We start from the raw sequence: 25,255 nt of genomic DNA on the forward strand, positions 1-25,255 counted from the left end.
CAATCTATTTTTTGTTAATATTGAATTGATGCTCAGCAACTTTGTGGTCACTGGAAATTGGTACCTTTGTTAGGACAGTAAAAAAAAAACTAAAAAAAAATTGATTTAAAATTTTACTTTAATCAATCAATCGAATACATAATGCACTAACACTTTCAGTTTGAAAGTTTCAGTAAAAAATAAGAGGAATTCTCATACAGTTTCTTCACTTTCCAAGTAATTACGTAAAACTAAAATTTCAGTACAACTTTCACTCGGTCATTAATTTAAACTAGGCAGATCTACACACACAAACATCCATTCAAAATAATATGAATGTATTATTTACAGTGGGGGCGCAATATATATATAAATATGTATATATAACTAATTTCGAAATTGAACTGTACAAAAAATTATGAATTATCATTTTGGATCACCTCACATCGAAGGTAGCATTTCATTTGGAAATAATACAGAAACAAATTCTCGTTACTCTCACAAAATGCTATCCTCATGATGGTTACTGGTCGTCAATATTTACTATAGTGATGTTCTGGGGCAAAGATGAAATCTTTGAAAAGCTCAAAATTGTTGGAAATAGATAAATTCACTAATAATTTGAATATCAGCACAGTATGTCATTGAATAGGCATGTTTTCCCTAGTTAACTTAAAAGTAAATAAAATTTGTTCTTTCCTTCAAAACCAGAATAAACAGTTAATTTTCAAATAGCCTTCCGAAAATTAACAGGACAACCTGGTTATATAAGAAGTGTTCAAGATTTCTCATCGATTTTAACTGTTTCTTGTTTGGTTTATTGAACACAGTGATAAGAGGAATTATTAAAACAAATTCACTTGATAAAGTAAATATAATTACAATGGTGATAAAATTGCCTACAAAATTATGATCTATGAAAGAACAAATTCCATACAATTCAAATACATTCATTAAATAAAATCTATAACTTATGTGCAACTTAAAATCGGTAATCAGGTCCAGCCATGTCAATGGCCCACCTGAACTTGTCTCGCTGAGTTTTGTTATAAATTTTTTCAATTGGAACATCGTACTTTTTACACCATGCCACACTGATCCTAGGATCCAGATAATTCAGCTTGGAAGTACCTAATGCTATAGTTTTGTTTTCGTCACGATCCGTTTCCTGAATTTCCAATTTAGTCAATTGGTCCTTCAGTCGTTCAAGCATTTTTTTCTTTTTATCATAGACCACCTTTTCTTTTACACTACCATTGTTAGCATCTCTTTTAGCGTCTTTCACTTGTCTTTCTGCATCTTTAATAGCATCTTTCTTAGCCTCGATTTTCTCTTTCAGTTTCTCCATGCTCTTCTGATGACCCTTGGGCACTGAACGTTGATGGTTACACAGAATAGCGACAGCTCTGTTGGCCCTATTGTATGATAGAATTTTCTCAGCTACCGTATCATCTTCATTGGTGAGGAGATCAAGTTGTTGTTGTAGTGTCCAAGAGGCATTGTAGGTACGGAAGACTTTAGCTGTTAGACCTTCCATGAGTTCATTCAAGTGTTTGTTCATTATGGTGGTATTCAGGCGATCAAACAAATCGTCACCAGGATTTTTATTTTCCATAAATAATTGTAAGTTTTTGAACACCCTCTTTTCCACTGGAACTTCATTATAATACCTAATAGAATCTTTTCCGAGAAAATCAAAGACTACTACGAACTCCTTATCGTCCTTCTTTTCATGAAGCTCAATGTGTTCAAATCTCAAGGAACAACAACCAACAGTATCTGCTTGATCTTCATCTTTTTCGTTACCTGCTCTCAGGGCCAACTTATCAATAAAGTATAAAGCAACCGCTCTCTGTCGTACTCGCATTTCTTTAGATTTCCAATCTTCTCTATATTCCTTCCTTATTTTATCTATACAACTGTGTAAACGCCTAGCAGTTTCATATTTTTGCATGTCCTTTTCACCTTTCAGTTTAGAGCTAGGGTTCAACATGATGTACTTGACCTGATTTTGAACATTTTCTGTCCATGATGCTAACCATGTTACCTGTGGATCATGTCGTACTTCCTTCCATTTGTGACCTGGTGGAGGCTTGGGTGCAACTGAGTCCTTACTGCAGTTTATTATTATATCTTCAGCTTCAACCCTTCTCTTCAGTTTTCCCATTTTTGGATGTTCTCCTCTGCCTAAAAGAAAAGAAAAAGAATATGTTGACAATTTTTGCTGCCACTACTCATGTCTACAACATTAGCGACGTTAAGCGGGAATTCTGAAAATTTCTTAGAATTTTTTTCTGATTAAATAGATTCTGCGAACTTTTCTAGTTAGAAACAAAATTTCACAATAAAATAGTGCGTTTTTGTAATAACTGATCATTTCAAAGTTACATAAACTCGACTTAAACTTCTGTCACGGCAAACAATGTTTTAGGATGGATGAGAGGAAAATATTCTACTCAACATTTTAGCTGTCCTTTTATAGGATATAAGGCATTAGAACATTATAAAATTCATAATTTACATTCTAATAATTGCAATATAGTAGATATATGTTTCTACAATCTTGAATGTGTATTGTATGTATGAATCAAAGTTCCAAAAGCAGAAACTACAGTGAAAGCCGTTTATTACGACGCCGGTTATAACGAAAATCCGTATATAACGAAGAAATTATCGACAATTGTTTGAAATTCTAAGTAATTTAACATAAAACCATCCGGACATAACGACTTCGACTATAACGACGAAGTCGCTTATTGCGACAAAAATTTTCTAAGCTTGTTATATTTCTTCCGTTTATAACGACGTACCAGCAACAATTCGCCGCTGCAAACGCTATCGACTCTACGTGATCTTCGGGGAAATACCGAAGCGATGCAGGGGAATCCCAGTTTTATGTTGTATGCTACGGTCTTTATTAGTTAACTTCAGTTTATTCATCGAGTGAGTGAGTACAGTTAAATGGCTTCAACGTCGAAATTGAAAAGAAAATGTTTTTCAATCGAAGAGAAGGGAGCTATAATAGCTCGACTAGAAAATGGAGAGAGCAATAGCCAGTTGGCTCTGGAATTTGGAGTTGCTCATTCTACAATCTCAACGATGTGGAAAAATAGAGAAAAAATTAAGGAAGCATTTAATCAGTGCACTTTGAAATCAAAAAAACTTCGTGGGACGCCTCATGAAAACTTGGATAAGTGCCTATTGGAGTGGTTCAAAATTCAACGCACCAAAAATGTCCCCATAACCGGCCCGATTTTAAGGCAAAAAGCTAACGAGTTTGCTATCCTTTTGAAAAAAGAAAACTTTCATTGTTCCGAGGGATGGATCAATAGATTCCGAGTTCTCCATAACATTATTTTTGGAAAAATATCGGGAGAAGCGGCAAGCGTGAGTAAATCTGTTCCTGAATCATGGTTAAAGAATGTTTTTCAAGAAATCAGAAAGGGATATTCGGACGATGAAATCTTCAATGCAGACGAGACTGGACTTTTTTATAAAATGACTTATGATGAAACAATGAGGTTTAAAGGAGAAAAATGCTCCGGCGGAAAAATGAGTAAGGACAGAATTACTGTAATGGTTGCGGCAAACATGAGTGGAAGTGAAAAGCGAAAATTGCTTGTTATTGGAAAATCGAAAAACCCTCGGTGTTTCAAGAATGTGAAAAACTTGCCTGTTGTTTATGAACATAACAAAAAATCGTGGATGACCAGCGATTTATTCATAAAATTCCTTCATGATTGGGACAAGGAACTACAAAAATCCTCAAGAAGAATTTTATTAGTGGTGGATAACTGTCCTGCACATCCAAGGGTTGAGGATTTAAAATCAATTGAGTTGTGTTTCTTGCCTCAAAATTGCACTTCAGTTCTACAACCGATGGATCAAGGTGTAATCAATTCACTGAAAACTCATTACCGTAAAATGCAACTGTTGGAAACTATAAAAAATATAGAACTAGAAAAAAAATTGCTATATCACTATTAGACGCCGTTTTAATGGTGTCTGCTGCCTGGGAAAAGGTAACAGCTAAAACAATTCAAGGATGTTTCCGCCATACGGGATTTACTTCAACAAATGAAATGACAGATGAAAATGATTCTGATGAAGAAGATAACATTCCCTTGGCCCAACTTAAGCAACGTTGTATTGATACAATATTATCAGATAATGAACTTTTGGAGCTAATAAATGTTGACACAGAATTAGAAACCTGCGAAGACTTAAATGAAGCTGATATTGTCAAGAATATTGAGAACAATAGCGAGCCAGAATATGAAAACAACGATGAAGATGATAATTTTTTGTGTTCAGTGCCATCATGTGCCGAGGCTCTACATGCAGTATCGATTTTGAAAAAATTTGTTACTTATGAAGGACTAAATGACCAGAGATTATTGAACAGTATTTCTATGATTGACCAAAGACTTGAACGTGTCTATTATGAGAATTATAGATTTAAAAAACAAAGTAAAATTACTCATTTTTTTAAGCCTACTACTGTTTAATTGTATATGTACATAAATAAGTTCGATGTTGTAACATGTACTTATTTACAGTATGAATTTGATGATCTTATCCATGTACTCGCATATGTATATACCTATTTGTATTCGTTATGTATGCAGTTATTACGATCTCAAAATAAAATACATAGATAAATCCTATTTCTGAGTTCTTTATAAAATTTTTTGGATATAACGACCATCGGATATAACGACTTAATATTCACGGTCCCCCCAATGTCGTTATAACCGGATTTTACTGTATCAATAACCTATTAAAATGATAGAAGCTCCATAATACATACCTCTAAACAAACCGGGAGGTTCAATCTTGAAATTCCCAATTTTTTCTTTATGCCCATCAATCGTACAGAAACCATATTCCTTAACAAGAGCCTCATTTTTCTCTTTCAATGCTTGCTTTTCCTCCTTAGTACGATTTCTGTTTTTTTCTGCTTGATCCATGAAGAAAGCATGCATTTGTTTGAAATTACACTTGTTCAGATCAGTTATTTTAGATCTTTCCTTTTCAGTCATAACCTTCCTCCAATCTTTGAAAAAATTGGTATTGAAAATTTCCTTTGATGTATAGTCATGATCCAACATTCTGGCATAAAAACCTGCTACTTCTTCAGCAGGTTCGGATAATTTCATTTCTTCCCCATTGTAAAAGAATTTCACATTTGACGGTAAAGGTTCATAATCTGGAGCAAAGACTGGTCCCTTGTGTTCTAGGAAGGTCCATTTGGTACCATCATCTTTTTTCTCTTCTTCCCACCTAAAAGTTGAATACAGACTCAAAAGTTGCCTTTGTTTCTTACTAATATCGGATAATAAAAAAAAAATTCAGTAACAGATAAAATCTGAAAATTAGTTCGAGTACTTAACCTAAAACCCAAAGTTTGTATTTCGCAATATTCTTCAACATCAAAAAGAAATATTACCTTTTGACACTGAAGGATCGCTGTTTACAACATAATTCAACTAGATTTCTTTCAAAGTTGTGAATTTGATCAACTTTTATTTGTTTTTCATGTTCATGCTCATTTGATGAACTAACCTCTTTATGTGCTCGGTTAACGGAACAAAGAAAACGGTAACAAACCTTCGTTTTCACAATATTTTTGTATTCCAACCATAATGACCTCAAAAGCATTTTAAAGCATGTACAGTCAATTATTTATTTAATACATTTATAAAAACACGACATAACACAGTCGCCATATTGATTATTGAAATAGCGTAAATTTCGAATCGCGCATTTGTGACGTCATGTCAACATATTAGAACGCGGTCAATTCAAAATACGATTTTCGAATATTCATAATGGATAGCGATGTTCTGCGTCAACTGCCATCTGTTCTTGAAATCGGTATCTTGTTAAAATAATCTTGGTTCATGAATTATTAATTTCAAGCAACATGAGATAATTGTACAGGGTGAGTTTTTGACTTGTAAAATATTTTAACAGTAGATTCTTGACGTCAAAAGAAATACTTTTTCTCATGCCATTTTTTCCAAATCGGCTCGGCTTAAAAGATACAGGCTGTTGAAAAACTATTAAAAAAAATTATTTTTAGTTCTCACAAACGGTTTTGTCGAATGAAATGAATTTCAGAATATAGTTGTTCATTTATTTGATGAATCTTTTTCGAACACAAGATATCACCCACGTCTTCCAGTTTTCCCACTATAGCCCTTACATACCATAAAAATAACAAAAATTCAAACCACCGAACTCTTGTAACTAAGTTGGACGCTATCTAACAAATGTTTCTAAAATGTTTTGTAAAATGAAAGTATTCTTCATATTTTATCGTATAATTCGCCGTTTTCGAATAATTTGATGATCAAAAATAAAAAATTAACCCATTAATCCCAGTTATCGTGGACAATCTTGCATTAGTTTGTCTATGTTCAGGACCTCACACTACAGAGGCGCCAACTGGTGAGCACAAAAACGGTAGCCCTCATTGAGCTTGACCTTGCCACCCTCAGCCACCTTGCCAGGCTCATAAATAAATTTCGCCTCCTTTATATATATATATATATATTCTTGGATGGTAACACAGTAAGTTAGTAATTATGAATGACTCACCATTTCCAAACCTCCTGCTCTTCTTCCTCCTTTTTCTTCCTTCCTTTTTTGGGAGCTTCTTCATTAGTTTCAGTTTTAACCACCGTCTTGGGTTTTTCCTTTTTCATGGCTTTCGTTGGCGGTTTCTTCTTTTTGATGTCCTCGAAATAGTCTTCTTCCCCGTCGCTCTCCATCTTCCTCTTTTTCTCTTTTTTCACTGGTTTGTAATCTTCCTCTTCATCATCGCTCAATATCTGCTTCTTTTGCTTTTTGTCTTTCTTCTTAGGAACAAAATCTTCTTCATCCTCATCGTCACTCAAAATTTTTTTCTTTTTCTTCTTCTCTTCCAACTTTGGTTTTTTTCTCATTGAAAGTGGAACATCTTCTTCATCTTCGGAGTCATCCAGTTTTCGCTTGGCATTGGACATTCGCGAAGACTGAAAAACAATAAAACTTATTGGAGGAGACAAGCTTTTATGACATACATTTATTAATTTATGTAAAAATAGAATGCAGAAGGCAAATGTCCAAATGAATGTAACATTTAAATATAAAGGGTTTCACAAGAGGTTGCATTCTTTCGATAATTTTGTCTTTTTACAAGTATCAAAGATGACTGTTCAAAATCACACTTCCCATTGTTGAACCCTTCATTTCTCAAAAAAAAAAAAAAAATAAAAAAGAAAAAAAAATTGAAAGAAAGTATTAATAAGCAAATGAAAAAACTTGTTGAACATAAACACATCAAACCACAACTACACACATAATTGAGAAGTGAGACCTACCAATCGGGCTCTGTTGTGGAAAGAGCTCCTCTGAAATATTTAAGTAGTAGTTCAGAACAAAAATTTAAGTTTGGGAGTATTTTTTATGTGAAAATATGCTGATAATTCAGAATTTACTTCAGTAAATGCTTCACTGGTTATATTAATCTGGTTGTGAAAAAATCCCCAGTTTGGGAGTACATACTTGATTGAGTCTTATCACAGGGTATCAGATGATACCCATGATACCCTTTTGTTGTATTTTGTCCTGCGTTGATATAGATCACTGATTCTAGTTATCTTTAATCTCCATCGATCAACAGGATCAACAATATTTGCAATTTGCACTTTATTTAATTCTCTTTGTTAAAACAATTCCGCCAAATTTTCAACAGTGTAAAATGTGTTGATGGAAAATTTAATTCTTTGATAATTCCTGTTGTATTCACTTCAGGATGAATTCAATAAAACACAGTTGATGAAATATCTAATATGATAAATTCAATTGAACGGAGGTGAAGAATATCTAAAGAACCGACTGGAACAGAATCATTTGTATCCTAATACATGCTCACATAAAACTGTTAGCTCTATTTGTGGCAACCGTTCATCTGATATTTATAGTTGCAATCTAAGGTAGGAGATTTAGTTTTGTTTCAAATTCTAACATCTGTGATAGTTCAACAACACCGAATTCTATCCTGCAACTTTTGACTGTCTTTAAAAACATATTGTGAAGAAATAAAAGTTTTACACTCCCAAAACTAATAGTTTTTCAAACACCGATAATCGCTTGAAAATGTAACAAAAGCCATTAATTGTAGGTAACACAACACATTTGCCAAAATGTACTCAAATTATTTCAAATAATAAATTATTTCAAAAATAAATAGCGCTACATCAAAAAAAAAGAAACTGATCCCATATCCCCAAAACAGGTGAAACAAAATCGAATCACTTCTCACACTAACATGAGTATCTCTGATATCTGCAGAGATAGAGGATTGCGGTTTTCGCCATAGTCTGCTACTGTTTTATGAAATTGAAAATGGCGCAAGCCGAATGTTGATAGCCCTTTTGGTTTTTGAGACAAGGGGTGGACTTGAAGAAAAGTATCACTTTCAGGCACCCCTCCTATCTCAGACATCTCTGAACTTATCGAGGAAGTTAAAAGTTGTTCTGATGGAATTTTTTTAGTAGAATCCACTGACTAACCTTCTATTTTGTAGTTATGAAGCATACATGTTATTAAAATAGAACACAATGTATATCATTTCCTATATTCATTAGGTATGAAGTGGGCTTTCCAAAAATACATAATTATTTTATTTTTAAAAACAAGCTAAGAATTTTCTTTTGTGTCGCAATTAATAGGTATGTACAAGGATATGGCTGAAATTTGTTGACAACAAAATCTATATGACTGATTATTATACTTTTTACACTTTCAAACTCGATTCAATTCAATCAAAAATTAAAGACATGAAGCATAAACTTTCAGGACATCAACTCCAGCCGTGGATGTCATCTCTAATCCATTCAATATGGATGAATTAAAAGCAGCAATAAAATCTTCCAAATCTCGAAAAGCTGCAGGTTTCGACGGAATTTATCCGGAATTCATCAAGCATTTAGGCCAGCGAGCGTTGTCTTTTATATCTTTTATACTAATAATTCCGGTTAATTATGCAGTTTGCATAATAAGCCCAGACAAACTTCAAATGTCGTCAAGAAAGTGTAAATACGATGATGATGCATTTTGTTTTATGTGGTAAATTTTATTAAAATTCGAAACCTGAAATACAAATTAAAGACATCTCACGTTCCCTATGAAGCATATTTTGATTTTCCTGTTTGGAATCAAGACAAGCCATGTGTTCCACATGTTGCTTGTACATAGTTATTGTGAAAGATGTTTGGGGGTTTAGTAAGATAAAGTATACTTCATTCAATTTTATTTTAGCAGTCGGTTGGCCATGGAAATTTGACACATTTCACTCTGTATAGTACGAAAATGTGGGGTTATGAAGCTTGTCAAAACATTTTTGGGTTTTAAATCAACGCTATGTTGCCCGTTCTACGTAAAAGTTTCTGTTATTACGTATTTTATCACAATGTCGAATCTCTTCGGAAAATATGTGACGAACATAATTGAAGTTTATAAAAAATGTTTGAAGGCATACCAAATCCAGTTATTTGTATGGAAAATACAAGAGATCAGTATAATATCATAATATGCACTAGCTTGAGGAGAGTTAATAATGTTCGTTATCTTCTTTGGCTTACATCATTTGTAGATTTCAAAAATATTAACCCGAAGATGAAATGCATATGATGCAGTTGTTGGGAATGGGTATCTCCCGAAGGAATTAACAGATAATTACAAAATGTTAAATTCTTCAACAAAAATCATCTTGCATCAATATATAAGTAAAAGGAATTAAAGGTAGTTTCAAGTTAAGATGCAAAACTTCACCGTTGAACAAAAATTTCACATGAATTAACAATTAACAGTACAACTGGCGCGTATTTGTGGCTATTCATCTTAATACATTGATGTAATAATAATAATTAGGTATTTATTAGTACCTTAAGACATTTACATTGTATAGGACAAGTCAAATGAAAAATAGAAAAATCCATTTTAGGGAACTTATTCTCCGATGATATTTATCGAAAATCCTATAGTAAATTTTTCGCATTACTTCACTCAAATAAAAAATTCTCAAATGCCACCACTTTTTTGGGTCTCCCAATAGAAGGAAATTCTTTGTCATCCTCTTCATTCACAATCTTTCTGATTGTGGAAATATTCAGCTGAAATATAAGTTGTTTAGATTCAGATGAAACATTATATAAATTCTCTTACATTGAATATGTTCGCTACCGTCTGACGTATTGTGGATTTTAGAATATCAGGGTATAACTATTTGAATGAGCGGACCTGAATTCTAAATAGCACTTCCTGAAACCCTGTCTCTTTTTTCAATCACTTTCGACATTTTCGAATTTTCGTAATAAAAATTGATATTGTGGCAACGGCGTTATGACATTAACGACATTTCATGAGTGCCAACCTAACTTCGTTCTAGTTACAAAAACTTGAGAAAATTATTTCATGGCCAACTGACTGCTAAAATAAATTTGAATGAAGTATAGTTATGAACATAAAATAACAAGTAAAAGCGTGCACTCTTAAATTATTTTTCACTTTTTTGTAAGTTTATTTAATAGTAAAACTTAATAAAAATAATAAACATATTTATTTCAATAGTTTTATTTTCAATAAAAATTCCAATCAGAGATTTCGAAAAATGTCGTTGAATCAGTCTCCTGAACATAGAAGCAAACATTTTCATGCCATACATTTTTTTTTCGTCTAATTAGGATCTAAGATATCGAATTTTTATGTTTTGCATTCATAGTCAAATTTGGTGTTGACCGGTGTTATCTTTTTATAATAATATTCTAAATACTGGCAATTTTCCCGCCGAGTTCCGAAAAGCGAAAGTCATAGGAATCTTGAAACGTGGAAAGAATTCTTCTAATCCCAGTAGCTACCGACCAATTAGTTTATTGAGTGCTCCTTTTAAAATTTTAGAGAGGCTAATTCTCTTTAGGATTGAATCAACTCTAGAAGACGCTTTCCAAAATTGTCAAGGGGGTTTCAGGAAAAATAGAAATTGCTGTGATCAGGTTCTAAGCCTCACCACTTTCATTGAAACAGGTTTCAATAATAAATTGAAAACAGGAGCAGCATTTGTAGATTTATCTGCCGCATATGACACAGTATGGAAGAACGGTTTGATTTTCAAACTTTATACTCATCAGTGTGGAAAGATGGTTCGCTTACTGGAAAACATGCTGTCAGATAGATGGTTTCGTGTTTTTGTAGATGATAACTGTAGTAATTTCAAAATTTTGAATAATGGTCTTCCACAAGGATCAATTTTAGTACCTCTTCTTTCCAATTTATATCTGTGTGATATCCCTACGATTTCTTCTGAGAAATTTATTTACGCTGATGATATAGCCCTCGCATACCGTCATTCTGATTTTGGATGCATAGAGAATAATCTATCTACAGATTTAGAAATTTTGAAGAATTACTTTTTGGAGTGGCGTTTGCGTCCTAACCCAAATAACACCGAGGTTTCGTGTTTTCATTTGAATAATCATAAAAAATATAGAAAATTGAGTGTAGTTTTCGGTCATTCTTTTTTGGAACATAACTTCAATCCGAAATATCTAGGAACTATTAGATCTTCACCTATTCAATGGTTACCAGTTCTTTCAAACATTCTATTCTAATAACCCACAAATACAAAAAATTCAGGAACGATGCCATATACTTAAAACCAACAAAAACATCTCTACGACCATAATTTGGATGCCATCTCATGTGGGTATAGAAGGAAACGAAGTTGCAGACCAATCCGCGAAACTGGCACGATCCTCTGATCTTCCCATCACAAACTTTCAGTTGCACTCAGACCTAAAGGTGACAATAAAATTGAAATCCCTTCGAGACTGGCAAACCAAATGGAATAGCAGCAATAACAAGCTACATGCAATCCAACCTGAAATCGATTCCCCGCTAAAAATCAGTCTCAATAGAAAGGACGAAATAGTAATTAGGAGACTAAGAATAGCACACACCAGGCTTACACACGGCTACTTGATGTCATCAGAAGAACATCCTATATGCGAATACTGTCGAGAAGCTCGTTTAACTGTAGAACACCTTCTATCACGCTGTCCACATTATGATGAAATCCGTCGTCGAATGGGACTCAAAGAAAATTTAAAGGACAACCTCAACTCAGCAACGCAAATTGAAGCAACATTGAAATTTTTGAAAGAATGCCAATTAGATTAGATACCCATTCTTTGTAAACATTAATGTCTGTACTTCCTAGATGAATAGAAAAAAAAACATTCTACCACCTCATATTCGTAGACAGACTGCGGTTATGAATTCCTGGAAAAAATTCCAATCCTATCCCGACTCTTTTCCAATTCTATCCTACATTCCGGAAAATACGATTCCAAGACTGAAGTCGCGTAAACCTTTATGGTCCAACTCTTTTCTTAATTCGAATAGGGACAAAGTCCTTTGGCAGTCTAATGGAATAGGTGCACTATTTTCAATAAAGAATTAGTTACTGATCCCTTGAATGGAGTTCCTGGTTTTGATCTTCCCAGGAAAATATGGTGTATTCTGAATCGTCTAAGAACAGGTCACGGACGTTGCAATAGTATGCTTTTCAAGTGGATTTCATTTGAAAGCCCTAGTTGTGAATGCGGAGAACCAGAAGAAACCATAAATCATCTGGTTAATCATTGTCCGATTTATAAATTTCAGGATGGTTTTAGAGCTATACATGCAGTTTCCGAATCTTTTTTGAATTGGATTGTCAATTTTAGGTCAATCTGACATATTGAATCCAATTTTATTATTTTACCTTTTTCTGCTTTTGTTTTCTCTCTATTTCAGATAAAAGTTTCTGGTATCTTGGAGAAGACTTTCTGAATTTTCATTTTTGTTGGAGAAAGAATCAATTTTTGCAGTTCGAGATGCCCTTCAATATGGAATATTTCAGCTTATTTCATGAACAATTACAATCCACTACACTCACGGGGAGAAAGGGTTTTTATACTGAGGCTTTTCCCGAAGCTCTTGTATCATACAGCAATTTGTATGGTACCCCGTTTACCCTAACCTCTGCTAAAACTGTATCTCATACACATGCTGTAATTATTGTTTGCTGTTAAAGATTGTAATGCTCTGTATCAAAAGAATATATATATATATATATATACAGCAATTCAACTAAATTATTATGATGAATAATTGAATCTTACTCAAAATAATTTTTTTAAGGGAATCTTGAATTCTGATCTTGTTTTTTAAAAATAATTGATCACAATTATAATTTTGGAAATCCCACTTCATGCCTAATTAATATAGAGAATAATATACAGGTTCCATAAAAACCCTATTGTTTCATAACTAAAAAACAAAAGCAGTTAGGAAAAAAACTATGTCACTGGATTTTACGGAAAAAATTCTATCAGGACAAGTTTTAACTTCTTCAATAAGTTTAAAGATATATGAGAACGAGGAGTGTCTGAGAAATTATACTTCTCAAATCCTCCTTGTGCCTGAAAAACCAAAAGAACTACATATCGCAATTCTGCTATCGCCATATTTAATGTGATAAAAAAATTGCAAAAACTACAATAAGGAAGATACATAACCCACATTTCTCAATGCTGGTTCATTTGCCAACTATTTCTTCAGTTCAAATACTTTTGTAATTCATATAATATACTATAGAAATTATTAGTGATCTTTTGTGATAAGATATTGAAGTGATTGTATACCTGATTCAAAAATTTTTCACATCTTGGGCGGTAGCGGAAAATAGGAAATATGTTGAAGTCCATTAGATTTTGTTGCGCAATTCAGGTTGGTATTGAGAATAAACACTTAGTGAATTCGGTTATGCATATCCAGGATAGAGCAGAGAGGAATGGCTCATTTGACAATGGACCAACCAGGACATAAGTCTCTACCAGTTACCAGTTTCAATTGGTCCATTGTTAAGTGTCCCATGTCAATTCTTTATCTGCTGCATCACAGATATGCATCTGAACTTTTCATATATCCCCTCAACACTTTTATTCATATTTTCACTGATTAGATTTGGCTTTTTCCCATTATGTGATGTGCTACGCCTTCATTTATTGAAAAGGTTGGAACATATACAGGAACTATTCCACTTCAAGTTCTAGCTTTACTAATTCTAAGATGGTGCTCATTTATCACAATGAAAGGGTTAGTAGTGTTGTGAATGATGAAAGCCATAATATGTAACTTGACTGTTAGAATGATATCCACAAAGGATTTGAACGAAATTCATCTACATACCAGAGGAATATCTTCATCAGACTCTTCTTCGGGTTCTTCTTTGACCTCAGACTTCACTCCATCATCTTCCCCATCTTCAAAGGCTGGTTCATTTTTGCTGAATTGCGACATGCTGTAATCACAACTGCTGGCTTGGGAAAGATTTATATTATCTGCCTCATCTTGAGAGTCCGGTTCATCTTTAATGTCTTCTTTAATACTAAGCTTATAATCATCATCATCATCCATAGATTCATTATTGACTGAATCTTCAGCGGCAGAATCAGGTTCTCTCTTGGACTCGAACACTTCCTCTTTTTGCTCCTCTGAAAAGGAAAATATATTTAATATTCAATAAAGTAGATACTTTCCTTAGAGAATTGACGGAATTGAAATTTTTATGGAAAGTTTGAAGTAATTTGTACACCACATCAATGCAAAAATGAATTACTTTTGAGTTTTTGAGCACCTATCAGAAAATCTAAGGACATTCAATTTCAATTCAGTTTGCCCAAGCAATAAAAATATTGATTCAAGTGCTACCTAATCACATCTCAGCAAATGAAATGTGGTTGTATTGTTACCTTCATGCAGCATTGGGCAGTATTCGAATTTAAATATGTAATTGATATACAAATCAATATTTGATATTTGTAATAGAATTAATTTCGAGATGTGTAATTTGCAACTGGTATTTCAAATACTATATATTTTTAGTGTATAATATAGCTAACTTATAATAAAAGGGTGACTTCCGCAAAAAATAGTATTCCATAGCGTTCATAAGAAAACAAGCGACTGCTAAATATCTCAATTCTCAAACTTTGCAACACTGCACATGTAGTGTGCATCAAGTTGTCAAGTATTTTGTCAGTTGTCATACTTAAAACAATTATTTACACGATAAGAACAAAATGTTTTCCCAGTTTTGAAGTGCAGAGAAAGGAGCTTCAACAAAAATTATATGAGAGTTTGCTCTTAATTTTTGATGAAGTATCACCTTCTCAAATTGTTCACATCAATTTAGAAGCACCTGTATAATATAACACATGCTACAAGTATTATTATATTTATAGTTATTAGACACTCATTAAGAGGTAATATACTCTAAAGGAACTTATTGTGCTTTCAAATAACAGTTAACACATGATCCGGTCAGAGGAAAAGTGGTATAAGTCACAAATTCCGATTTTTGAGTTATACCGATATTTGGGTACCAAAGGTTGCATATTATTCTTCTTATGAGTGGTATGAGTCAAATCGTCGTTTTGACCAAGTTATACCCATTTAATGTTTTTCCTCTCAACAAAATTTTCCATACCTATCAATGCGGTTTTTCAATCAATTGAAACGTAAAACCTTCATTTCCAAAATTTCACTTAATTGTAGTTAGATCACTTTTCCTCTGAGCCACTCACATAATAAGAATTAAATAGGTGCCAACAATATTTAAAATAGGTATTTGAACTTTTTTTGTGAGTGTTAACTTTAGGACATAAGAAAAATTAATTTGCGAGTATAAGGATATGTTGATAATAAACGACTTGAAAATTGACAATGCTGTGCCTAAGTTGGCGTAAAGACATAATAATGAAGCCTATATAGAACACAACTGGTCCACTCAATTCAAACAACCACTTTAGAGAGTTCCTGAGAGGTACCACCTTGGTACCTGGAAGAATCAATATAAATAATAAAATTGAAACAAGTATTCATTTTTAGTTCTTGCACCACAATATCGTATAATGAAAATGGGTTTAGGCACCAATTCATAAATATAAAAATGCCTCTTCACATGCTTTACTGCTAATAGATACATACAATAATTCACCTCACCTATTTTCTCTTTCTTTTCCTTCTTCTCTTTATCTTTTGAACTGGAATGTTTGTCCTTATCTTTGTCACGGTGCTTGTCCTTTGAGCTGCTATGCCTAGACTTCTCTTTATCCCTCTCTTTATCTTTGTCTTTAGATGAGCTATGTTTACTCCTATCACGATCCTTGTCTCTGTCTTTATCCCGGTGTTCCTTATCCCTACTTGATGATTTGTGGTCCTTGTCGTGAGAACTTTTATGATCTTTATCCTTGTCTTTTCGGTCTTTATCCTTAGAAGATGAGGAAGAATGCTTTTTGTCATCTCGGTGCTTGTCTTTGTCCCTATGTCTGTCTTTATCCTTATCCTTGTCACTTCTCTCCTTATCTTTATCTCTGCTAGAAGATTTGTGAGAACTATGACGATCCTTGTCCTTAGAACTAGTATGTTTATCTTTATCCCTACTGGAACTTTTATGATCTTTACTTTTGTGCTTGTCCTTATCCCTATCTCTTTCTCTATCTTTGTCCTTATGTTTACTTTTATGTTCTGATTTTTCATTTTTGTGCTTGTCTGAAGAATACCCGTTTAATCCATTCACATGATTTTTATTGGAATTATCGAAGTTTGAGTCCTGAAACCGAAAACGTGCTCATGATAAATTTCGTGTGTTTTCAAAAAATTCAAAGAAATCTACATGAGGGAAGATGAAATATAACAGGATTACTTCGAAAACACTGAATTCTCAACAATATCTCAACCATTTTCACTAACAAGAACAATATTTTACTCTACGTGGTGGGACTTAGAATCTGACGCCATGTTGGGACTTAGAAAATTTTCGGATGCGTTATGAAATCTTCGAACAAACTTACTTTAAATTATAGTAAACATGTATTAAATAAAATGCAATCGAAAGAACTAACAAAATTATGTTTAAATATGTACTCACCGATTTCAAAACCTCTCCATTTGTTGAATTTTCAGTTTCCATAATGTCCAAGCATTAAAAATTCAGTCTGTGTGATACACAACAAAACAGACAGAAGTCCGTTTTCTGACTGACAGAATTCGAGTGATAGAATTTCGTTCGTAGAGTTACCGAATCATTCTCGAACAGGTTGCAAGTATGCGTCTAGCCATAATACGCAGTCGCGGGAATATGAAGCCATTAACCTTTTATAGCGGGCCTTTCAAATAAAAAATACACCATTTTCATTTCATTGAATGAATTTCATATCACAGTCGCTTTCTACAGTCATTATGATGATGTGGTGGCTCCAAAATTATGTACAAATATTTTATTGTAAATAAAGAACCATAGAAATACAGTCCAATTAATTATGGAGCAATAATTCGGGAACTTTGATGTTTGAAAATTGATTCTTATAATTGTGACTTATTTTTATATCTTAAATTGTGGAACTTTTCCTTTTATGCGACATTGCGTTTTATTTATTAAAATAGTTTTAATTCCTACTTATGGACGTTCGTTTTTTCTGGGAAAATGTAGAAAAAAGATACAGAATTCGGAAATGAAAAGAATATGAGCGTTATGAGCGTTCTTCCTATGTATTTTCCTGCTTATTTCTCTTTGTTTTTTGCTTAGTTTATCAGCAGAAATTAAATTAAAATAATAATGAAGAAAACATCAAATGAAAATAACTATTTATAATCAATATGAATTCGTTAAGAAAGTTCGTGAGCTCGAAACTTTATAAAAAGAAGTTTTAATTTCGGGAAGTATATATACTCACCTTCTAAACTTTTTATACTGTTGGAGAGCGATGCTTGCAAGACATCTAAGCATATAATTTCGTCATCAAAATTCAATAAACTTCGAATGGAGTAGCCATCCGTACAAACCGTTAAACTTTGCGAAAGCATTATTTTTGGGAATGGCGGATAAAACAAGAAATTTAGAGGAGAACTGACCAATATTTCGAATGCTCTATCACGAACTGTCAGTTTGAATTAAATGCAAATTAATATTTAAATATCTATGACCTCACTATGAACAACTCGACATGCATTGTCTCCTAGACTTTAAAAAACGCCTTGACGCAAAGATTATATATAGGCAGAGCAAAGAGGTTGTCTCTGATATAGGTATAATCTTCGGCGTTTGGTAAATCGTGTCCGTAAAGATTCAAGAAGTGACAAGTAAATTATACGGTTTATTGCATTATTTTATCTCTTCAATTTTGCCATTTGATGAACTGTAATGAAAAGTTATGAGCGAAAGCGTTACACTCATCACAACTTGAATTTTATCAGGATTCGTAATCGTAAGGACACAGTAACAAAGCCCACACAGAACACAACTGGTTCTCTGAACTTTTACAAGCTCACAGAGCTTCTGAGGGGTACTTTGGTACCTAAGGAGAATCAGGATAATATAATATGATATACATATATTATATATTGATCAATATTAGGCTTGACATTGACATCCTATACCGATCCTAGGCAATACTATTTGCAAAAAGGAAGATAAATATTACACAAAAGACCCTCAGCATTAAGACCAAATTGAATCATGGGTTGATTCTGTTCTTCCCTCTTAATTCCACAATGACAAACCTAATACATAATAGTATATTTTTCAACTAGCATATTATGTTGGCTATTTTTTTCCCAGTGAGTAACAGCCAAAATTTGCAAGTAGAATACTGCACCTTATCCAACATTCAGAATAGTTATTTTCCTATCAAGTTCGGAAAGTGATACTTGCCCGCACGAAACTGCCGTTGCCCGAACGATGCGAAGCAGAACCCCTGCTAATCCATTCCCGCACGCAAATGCGTGCGGGAAAGAAATAGCAGGCGTTTTTCCCGCACGTTTTGGAAAAGTGACTCTTTGCAACTTGAAATGCGTGCGGGAAAAAGGTTGAACGCGCACGCTTGTAGAAAAAAGATTTTTTCTAAAATATCTGATATCATTTTCAATATTACCTATATAGATATCTGTGTTCCATTCCTTCGTTTCTGGTTGTGAACATAAAGTTTGATAAACCATATTATGGCCAAGGAAATATCCTATATCTTCTTGATTATGGATAATTTATCATGTTATTAATGAATGTCAATCCGCTCAATGCACTTGCAATTACATATTTTTTTCAATTAAAATTTTCCCACTTGATTTTATTTCAAAAATAAAAAATACGAAAATATTATGATAGATACATTTCATTTCAAATAAAATAAAGTGTGCATTTAAAAACAATTGTTTTAATCATTAGATATCATTTACAATAAAACTTCAAATTCAATGGTTTCTTTACAAACACATAAGGGAAGGTAAAATCTGTTAAACAACGAAGTAATAGAAATAATTTCACATATATATTCAAAAATATATGATCTAAGGTTTCAACGAATGCTGTTTCAGTCGTTCACTGAATATAAAAGTAAAAACTGCCCAAGCTTCTGGTTATATAACAACCATCAGAGGATTTCTCTGAAACCATGATATTTTATATTTCATAACATGGTGTTCCATCTGGGTTCCAAGTATTTTTCACTTTTTGAAAAGCAAAGGTTAAGTAAATGGCTGAAACAGATAAGAGAGAGAATATTTTAACACAAATTATATGTCAGAAGATTTTTTTCAAATCAATTTATTAGTTATAGAATACTTACAAGAGGCCTCCCATTCAGATTTAGAGAGGGTACCTATTTTCATATTTTTCTTTTGCTGATTTAAAAACTTATCAGCATGTTCATAATCTCCTTGGGATGTTCCAACTAAATTAGAGCTATGAAATGGTGGATATGTTTCTAAACTACCCATATTACTCAATAATTTTCCTCCCTCCTCTTTCATTCTGTTGAAAAAGTCATAAAACTTTTCCTTTGCAACAAGTTTGAGACCATATTTTTTGGCCAATTCAATAAATGTTGGAAAATGAACCAAAAACTCAGGACAGTCAACTACTCCATCCAAATAAAAATTATATTTAGCACCAAATAGTGGAGGTTTATTCATGTCACAATCAAAAATTACTTTGTAAACATCATTTCCAAAACTATTTGAATTGTTTTTTTTTGCTCTTGATACAAGTTCATTAGCATCTGGAATGGTACCAATAAAATATCCTCCTGCTTGAAGACATTCACTAGCATTCCTAAGCATACATTCTGCTTGAGGTAAAGATTCGAAGCTGTAGTGGAATGCAAATTGGCAACTCACAATATCTAGTTTTGCTGATGGGTCAGAATATTTTTCTCTCAATCTGACTCTCGAACAGTCTGCTGATATGTATTCAATACTGAATAAGTTACCTAAAAGGACAATTTCACAAGTCTTGTAAATGTGTAAAAATTAGCAATTAATATTATCAATTTTTTAGATGAGCATTTCTAACCTAGCTAGGTAATTTTAACACGTTGACTGCGATATCGGTCCCCGGGGACCGATACGAATCTCTTTTCTGGTGCGATGAAGTGAGATCCAATATTTCCTCATGTGCTAACTTCATAACTTTCAGAATGCTCAAAACCTATGATTTATATAGTAAGCTAAGACTTTCCGAATTAAATGGTAACGTTCGAGGAATCTAACACAATATGGCATTGAAAAATATTTTAGATATCGGTCACCCGCGACCTAAACCTCACGAGAGGAAAGCTCTGGTATCGGTCTCCAGGGACCGATACCGCACGGTAAACGAATCTTGAAAAATACATAACGCAGTCAACGTGTTAATAATCTACAATGTATTTGAATAAGTTCTCGCTGTTTTCCTCAACATGTTTGCCATTTTATGTCTGTACTTATGCAGTCTTGACAATACAAATGTTAGTATTTGTTGAATCTTCAAAGTGTAAACAATGTTTTGCTCTAGTCAAACATGTCGAATTTCAAACCATCAAAACCCTTCTAGCAATGAATTTCATTATCTTATTATTAAAAAAAAAAACTGCATCTGATTCTTGGGAAAAATTACAGTAACTATGCAGAAACAACATGTAGAGATTGGTTCTGCTACTTCAAAATTAACAAATTATACTTCAACAATAAGGATTGTTGTACCAGATATCGATTCCTAACATTGTCATTTGTTCCACTGATGACCCATGGCTCTGGATTGAGGACTGGAGCGCTTCAAAAGACTTTTTGTGTTTCAGGAGTGGAATACAAATGCTGTCTGAAATATGGCAGAAGGTAATGGCTAGTAATGGCCAATACATTGAAAAAAGTAGGTTATATCATCCTTTCAAGACAAAAAACAATGAGAACTTCTTCATAACCCCAATACAATAAATAACTTACCTCCATTTCTATCTCTAGCACTTCTATTTTTCATATCGCTATATCGATTTTTACATTGATCCAAAGAGACTAATGCTATATCACTACAAATTAAATGTGATATATTGCCTTTCCTCCATTTAAGTAAGTCACCTCCCTTACCACATCCCATGTCTAAAGCTCTTAATGGTGCATTATATTTTTTTGAAGCCTTGATTTTGGTTAAATATTCATTGATCAGCATACTTTTTATCCAATTATGAAAATTTCTCATATATACTATTCTACTCTTGTTTCTTTCTTGTAAACCTTTTTCTTCCAATTTGTTGTAATGAGAAGCTACTACTTTGGCATAACCTTCACCTTCAAAGGATTCATCAGCAATCTTGATTCTTTTAGAACTTGCTTCATCGTCATACTCGGAAAAGCTACGTTTGGAAGAAACATTAGAAGTTCCGGCATTATGCTCAATAACTTTTTTCGATTCAAATGAAGTATCAGATGCTACTATGGTATCTTCAGCTTTTCGTTTGTTTGATGGGGCATCTACTTCAGGTTTATCAATTTCTTTTTCATTTTCTTCTATCGAATTCCGTCCACAATGGTTGTCAAGTGAATCGTTAGTCCAATAAGCATCTGCAGCAGCCACCATTAATGCCTTCTCCAAGTCTTCAGTTGATGTATTTTCCTCAGAATAATTATTTTCTGCATTTTCCAACACTACCTCTTTTTGCGATGACATCCTCCTCTTCTGCAATGATCAACAAATTTGATGATATCTTGCAATAATTGATATAATAACGTTGATAATAGTAATAAAATCCACTATATTATTAACAACTCAAAACATAAAATACACATTTTTATTACCAAAGATATTATGTATTATGTGTAATATCTTTGTTTATTACTATTTATATTTTGACCGTAGACGTTTGACCGTTTGACACAGATTGTCTATGTTTGACACAACCTGTGGTTTGAAGCACAGAACCACAGAACACTAATATTTGAAGGTTTGACTAAAGCACCATAGAGAACTTAGTTCTCTATCTCTATCTACGGTCCAGAGAGATATCTCTGAGTCATTGAACTCTATGGTTCAATGCTCTGAGTAAGTCCAGTGAACTCTAAAAGAAGTCATTGAACTCTATGGGAACATAGAGTTCAATGACTCACTATGTCAATGTCTATGACTACTGCGAATGACACAGAACACTTCTTACTCTTCAATCAACGTTCATTACCAAAATGGCGTGGAACATTATTTTCTGTGACCATTTATATATGAAGAGACCCTTTCTCTATGGAAATAACCTTTTAACAGCCAAAACAAGAATTTTGGTTTCCAAATCATAACATTCAAAGCAATGATTATAATATTTAATCTTTGATTCAAAGAAACTCATAAAAAGAACTGGACGAAGCGATAAAGTCTCTTCAAAATGCCTGAATTAAAAATTTGCCTACCAGGACAACGGTTATGTGTGAAGGACGAAACTCACCATAGCGGAAATGGTACCTACGAAAGACAGGGGTATATTTACTCGAACGTAGCTGGGGTAGTAGATGTTGTCCAGAAAAATAACATTAAAGTGATAGAAGTCGTGAATCCCGACGTACAAACTATAGTGCCAGCACACGGTGACATCGTGACCGCAGAAGTTACTATCATAACACAGCAGTACGTTAAATGCCTAATCAAATGTATCGGAAATAAGTTATTGAAGCGACATTTCAAGGGTGTTTTGAGAAGAGAAGATATCCGGGCAGCGGAAAAGGATAGAATAGAAATATTCAAATGTTTCAGACCAGGTGATATAATTCTTGCTAGGGTGGTAAGTTTGAGAAATGATCACTTGTAATTTCCTCACAATTATTATATCCGTAGATGCCCATAACAGAAGCCCATGTGTACCAATTATCAACTGCAGAAAATGAATTAGGTGTAGCTATTGCACATTCAGAACATGGACACCCCATGGTGCCAATAAGCTGGATTGAGATGCAGTGTACCAAAACTTACGTTAAGGAGCCAAGAAAAGTGGCAAGGATTATACCTGAAAAGATTCATAACGACATTGTTAATCGATTGTCTGAATATTTATGTTGAGTCTTTGTTTGAAGGATATTTGTTTTGAATATTGTGGATAATTAGTTTGTGAATGAAATCTAATTCTGAATATAGAAATACATACTTCAGAATTTTTATCAGTTTATTAAGAGAGAGAGAGAGAGAGAAAATTTATTGCTATAGCAAATGGCTAACGACTTGCGTCTTACTGCCAGTATTAGGTACATTTCATTGTATATTACAATTCATTCTGAATCTTAATACAATTATACACTGTTTATTATCAATTTATCAAGAAATAAGTTCAACATGTCAACAACATGAGTCGTCATATGTGTATAATGATCAAAATATAAATAAATCTTCACTTGTGAAACTTTATTCTAAACCATTTCCGAACTGTCCTAGGAATGCCCCAAGAGCAAACCAAAACAAAGATTAAATATAATACCTTTATGTGCGCCCGGATATGTAATCGCGCCTAAAATTTTCTTGACTGTTGGAGACAACCAGAGACAACAACTATTGTCTCTGGAGACAACCGTTCAGATCAGAGACAACCATAGATTAATAATTAATCTATGGAGACAACCTACTCTGTAATCTGTGACAACCTATCTGGTTGAAAATTAAGAGATTAAACGAACTTACCTTAAGTGAAGTTTGATCTTAATTATATGAAGCGTCTCGTCCGAATAGATCATAATTGTAGTATACTTGTTTCCGAAGGAATTCACCACAGTGTTCAAAGTATATGACCATAGAGTCATATTTCCAACCTAAAAAACTGCGCACGCATCCTCATTCCCCACGCTTCCTCGATGCTCCTTTAGCCTAGAGTCGCCATTATTTTTTAAAGCAAATTTTCCAGATTTCCCTTTTGTTTTACGCCTTTTTTGTCCAGGGAACAAAGTAAGGGTTGGGTGGGACTGATCTATTCGGACGAGACGCTTCATATAATTAAGATCAAACTTCACTTAAGGTAAGTTCGTTTAATCTCTTAATTATATTGCGCGTCTCGTCCTCTAGATCATAATTGTAGATGTTCAAAGAACTGATGTAAATCAGTGCAAAAAAGGTGCCACTAAAAACCAGAGAAGTCCAAGATGTATCTCTACAACTGGGTATCAAAATAAAACTTCGTTTTATTTTGAACAAAAATAAGAGGTTGAATTTTATCATGTATATACGATTAAATCAAGCTGGTTTTTTCCAAATAGTTACAACTTGTAGCTCTCTTCGTACATCCGAAGGTCTGGAAAATCATCGTTTGGATAATCGTACCTGGTTCCATAAACCCCTCCGGGTCAATACCAATGGGTAAATTATTTCGTACTTGGGACTTCACTATTTTTCCAGTGCAGAAAAGGTCTCAACGAAGGTCATTCTTCTGTTTTGATTCCAGAGAAAACAACGATGTATTTCCACAACTGATGAGTATCAAATAGAAACAAAGTTTTAAATTGAACAAAAGGGAAACTACTAGCTCTCATACCCCACTAAAGATTATTACTTTCCTCGAGTGGAGATAGCTGTCCAAGTTGAATTTTTTCAACTAATGTCCAACATATTTATTTGATCTTAACAAGACGGTAGAGCTTTTTTAACATTTTTCTCAGTTTTCCGCAAACTGCTGGTCTCCTGAATTGACAATCCAATTTATAAGATTCAAAAGTTAAAATTATTAACTCTGATCAGAGTTAAGGAAGAACAATTTTATTCATTCTGCAAAGGACTGCCTTAGTTGAATAATTTTGTTTTCCTGGATATGCCTATTTTAGTATTAGGCAAGTGTGTTGGTCATGTAGACCAACCAGTTATTCTCCAATGGTTCCAATACTTCTTGTTTGCCTATGCATATCTGCTGACTGAGGG

The 25,255-nt window shown here is 33.4% G+C and overlaps 3 protein-coding genes across 5 annotated transcripts; 1 reads left to right on the forward strand and 2 right to left on the reverse strand.

Moving 5' to 3' along the window:
• Window positions 1–838: 838 nt before the first annotated feature.
• LOC123310905 (DNA topoisomerase I, mitochondrial) lies at window positions 839–17,164 on the reverse strand. Of its 3 annotated transcripts, XM_044894595.1 has the most exons (7): window positions 17,003–17,164; window positions 16,075–16,684; window positions 14,260–14,564; window positions 7,347–7,376; window positions 6,583–6,998; window positions 4,790–5,262; window positions 839–2,166 (listed from the first exon to the last, which is right to left on the reverse strand). In XM_044894595.1, the coding sequence occupies exons 1-7, from the start codon at window positions 17,042–17,044 to the stop codon at window positions 962–964; spliced, it is 3,081 nt and encodes a 1,026-aa protein (XP_044750530.1). In that variant the 5' UTR covers window positions 17,045–17,164; the 3' UTR covers window positions 839–961. The 3 variants fall into 3 exon arrangements, with proteins under 3 accessions (XP_044750530.1, XP_044750528.1, XP_044750529.1); XM_044894593.1 differs by lacking the exon at window positions 7,347–7,376; XM_044894594.1 differs by lacking the exons at window positions 14,260–14,564; window positions 16,075–16,684; window positions 17,003–17,164 and having other exon boundaries at window positions 7,347–7,506.
• A 2,099-nt stretch (window positions 17,165–19,263) lies between these two features.
• On the reverse strand, window positions 19,264–22,170 carry LOC123311916 (mRNA cap guanine-N7 methyltransferase). The gene is made up of 3 exons (XM_044896043.1): window positions 21,328–22,170; window positions 19,695–20,336; window positions 19,264–19,605 (listed from the first exon to the last, which is right to left on the reverse strand). The coding sequence occupies exons 1-3, from the start codon at window positions 22,046–22,048 to the stop codon at window positions 19,529–19,531; spliced, it is 1,440 nt and encodes a 479-aa protein (XP_044751978.1). The 5' UTR covers window positions 22,049–22,170; the 3' UTR covers window positions 19,264–19,528.
• Window positions 22,171–22,605: 435 nt separating this feature from the next.
• On the forward strand, window positions 22,606–23,761 carry LOC123311253 (exosome complex component CSL4). The gene is made up of 3 exons (XM_044895104.1): window positions 22,606–23,144; window positions 23,198–23,531; window positions 23,659–23,761. Exons 1-2 carry the CDS (start codon window positions 22,752–22,754, stop codon window positions 23,417–23,419), a joined length of 615 nt encoding a protein of 204 aa, XP_044751039.1. The 5' UTR covers window positions 22,606–22,751; the 3' UTR covers window positions 23,420–23,531; window positions 23,659–23,761.
• The last annotated feature ends 1,494 nt before the right edge of the window (window positions 23,762–25,255 follow it).

This window comes from Coccinella septempunctata, chromosome 4 (genome assembly GCF_907165205.1).
Source record: "Coccinella septempunctata chromosome 4, icCocSept1.1, whole genome shotgun sequence".
In the NCBI taxonomy this organism is placed as follows: Eukaryota; Metazoa; Arthropoda; class Insecta; order Coleoptera; family Coccinellidae; genus Coccinella; species Coccinella septempunctata.